The sequence below is a fragment of the Camellia sinensis genome, chromosome 2 (genome assembly GCF_055761805.1).
Source record: "Camellia sinensis isolate YWXY chromosome 2, ASM5576180v1, whole genome shotgun sequence".
Classification (NCBI taxonomy): Eukaryota; Viridiplantae; Streptophyta; class Magnoliopsida; order Ericales; family Theaceae; genus Camellia; species Camellia sinensis.
In genome coordinates this window covers 34980184-34981732 of record NC_138962.1, presented here as the reverse complement: position 1 = coordinate 34981732, position 1549 = coordinate 34980184, and the positions used below count along the sequence as shown (strand labels likewise).

At 37.8% G+C, this 1549-nt stretch overlaps 1 protein-coding gene across 1 annotated transcript; it reads right to left on the bottom strand.

Annotated features, from left to right (window-relative positions):
• Positions 1-204: 204 nt before the first annotated feature.
• Positions 205-864, bottom strand: LOC145812913 (uncharacterized). The gene has a single exon (XM_082908150.1). The coding sequence runs from the start codon at positions 862-864 to the stop codon at positions 205-207; it is 660 nt and encodes a 219-aa protein (XP_082764276.1).
• Positions 865-1549: the final 685 nt, after the last annotated feature.

Sequence of the window (1549 nt, the reverse complement as noted above, 5' to 3'; positions counted from 1 at the left end):
TAATATTCTAAAAATTCCAAATAACACATAACTTGTGTCAATTTCATGATCGGATGCTGATAAGGCCTCCAATTTGCAGAACAGATTGGAAACGTGAACAGATCATTCTAAGTTAAACAGATATAAACTTAAAATAAGTCAACACACATGCAATTTAATTCAGGTTTTGATCTCAAGAACTTATTAGGCATATTAAATCATGGATTAACGGTAATCATGGATCAGGGTTGTTACACCTCTCCATTCAGTTATGGAAGTATTTGTCTGTTTCTTTGCTGCTAGTATGGCTTCTTCCATCAATGCCCTATTAAGTACCTCCACATAGGTAGGCAATTTCAATACGCCTATTCTATCATACACTTCCAGGTCTAAGCCCCCTTTAAATTTTTGAGCCTTCTTATAATCTGTGTCGACCATATGAGGAGAAAATCTGGCCAACTCAGTAAACTTTGCCTCATACTCGGTCACGAACATCCTGTCTTGCTTCAATTCTTGGAATTCAGAAACTTTTCGATCCAAAAAATACTGAGGAAAATACTTATCATAGAAGATCGTATTAAATTGAGTCCATGTTATATTCCCATTGCTATTTCGGATCAATAACGACCCTCTCCGAGCTTCGTCTTTCAAGGTATAGGTGGCTAAAAGGACTTTCTGGATCTCTGAACAGGGAAACACTTCGAATAATTTTTCCATTTCCAACAACCATGTTTCAGCCTTTAATGGCTCAATACCACCAAGTAAAGTTGGCAGTTTCATCTTCATGAATTTCTGAGCGAGGTTGATTATATCATTGTTGTCCGGTTCAACTTGCACCGACGGAGGCGGAGGAGGTAAAGGTTGTTGCCTCAGTTGTTGCGTCATTGCCTCAGTCAAGGCTGTAAGCATCTATTCCATTCTGTTCATTCGGGCCTCAGATGATTCACTTGTATCATTTCCCCTTGCATTTTCCATGTTGCTATAAAGAGACAAGGTAATAATAAACATAGGAATAATCTTGTTCATTTCTTTATATTTCATTTGTTTAGGTTCAAATTTAGTTTTCACATTTATAAGATTAGCACCCACGCACACATGTAGATGAAATGTCCCTAATTCTTTTCTAGGACATCCTATAGCTCGTATGGACTCATTTGTGTGGTATTACACGTGCTCTGATACTACTCTGTCACAACCCAAACCCACCCTCATAGGTTTAGTATCGCAACTGGCCAGTAATCCTTGGATTACCAAAGGCCTCTTAACAAAATGACATGTAATAAGGGGCTACGAAAGTAATTATAGAAACATGCATTGCCCATAAAAGCTGTGATAATGTATATGAGATAGAAATTTTCAAATATATATATCATAACACAATAGTCTTACGTTACCCACACACACAGATGTAACCAAAAAGAGAAACTTGTCCTTATATACAGATAAGCAAAACAAACAATGACTTATCAGGTTTACAAAACTTGACTTCTTCAAAAAGGAACCTCCTTGGGAGGCACAGTGGTTGGCTGACTCAAACACTCCAGGCAGTAGCTTAAGCCTGGTCACACGC

What these genes read in the sequence shown, in the direction of transcription:
- LOC145812913 (XM_082908150.1), bottom strand. Translation starts at nt 864, where the DNA reads ATGACGCAACAACTGAGGCAACAACCTTTACCTCCTCCGCCTCCGTCG.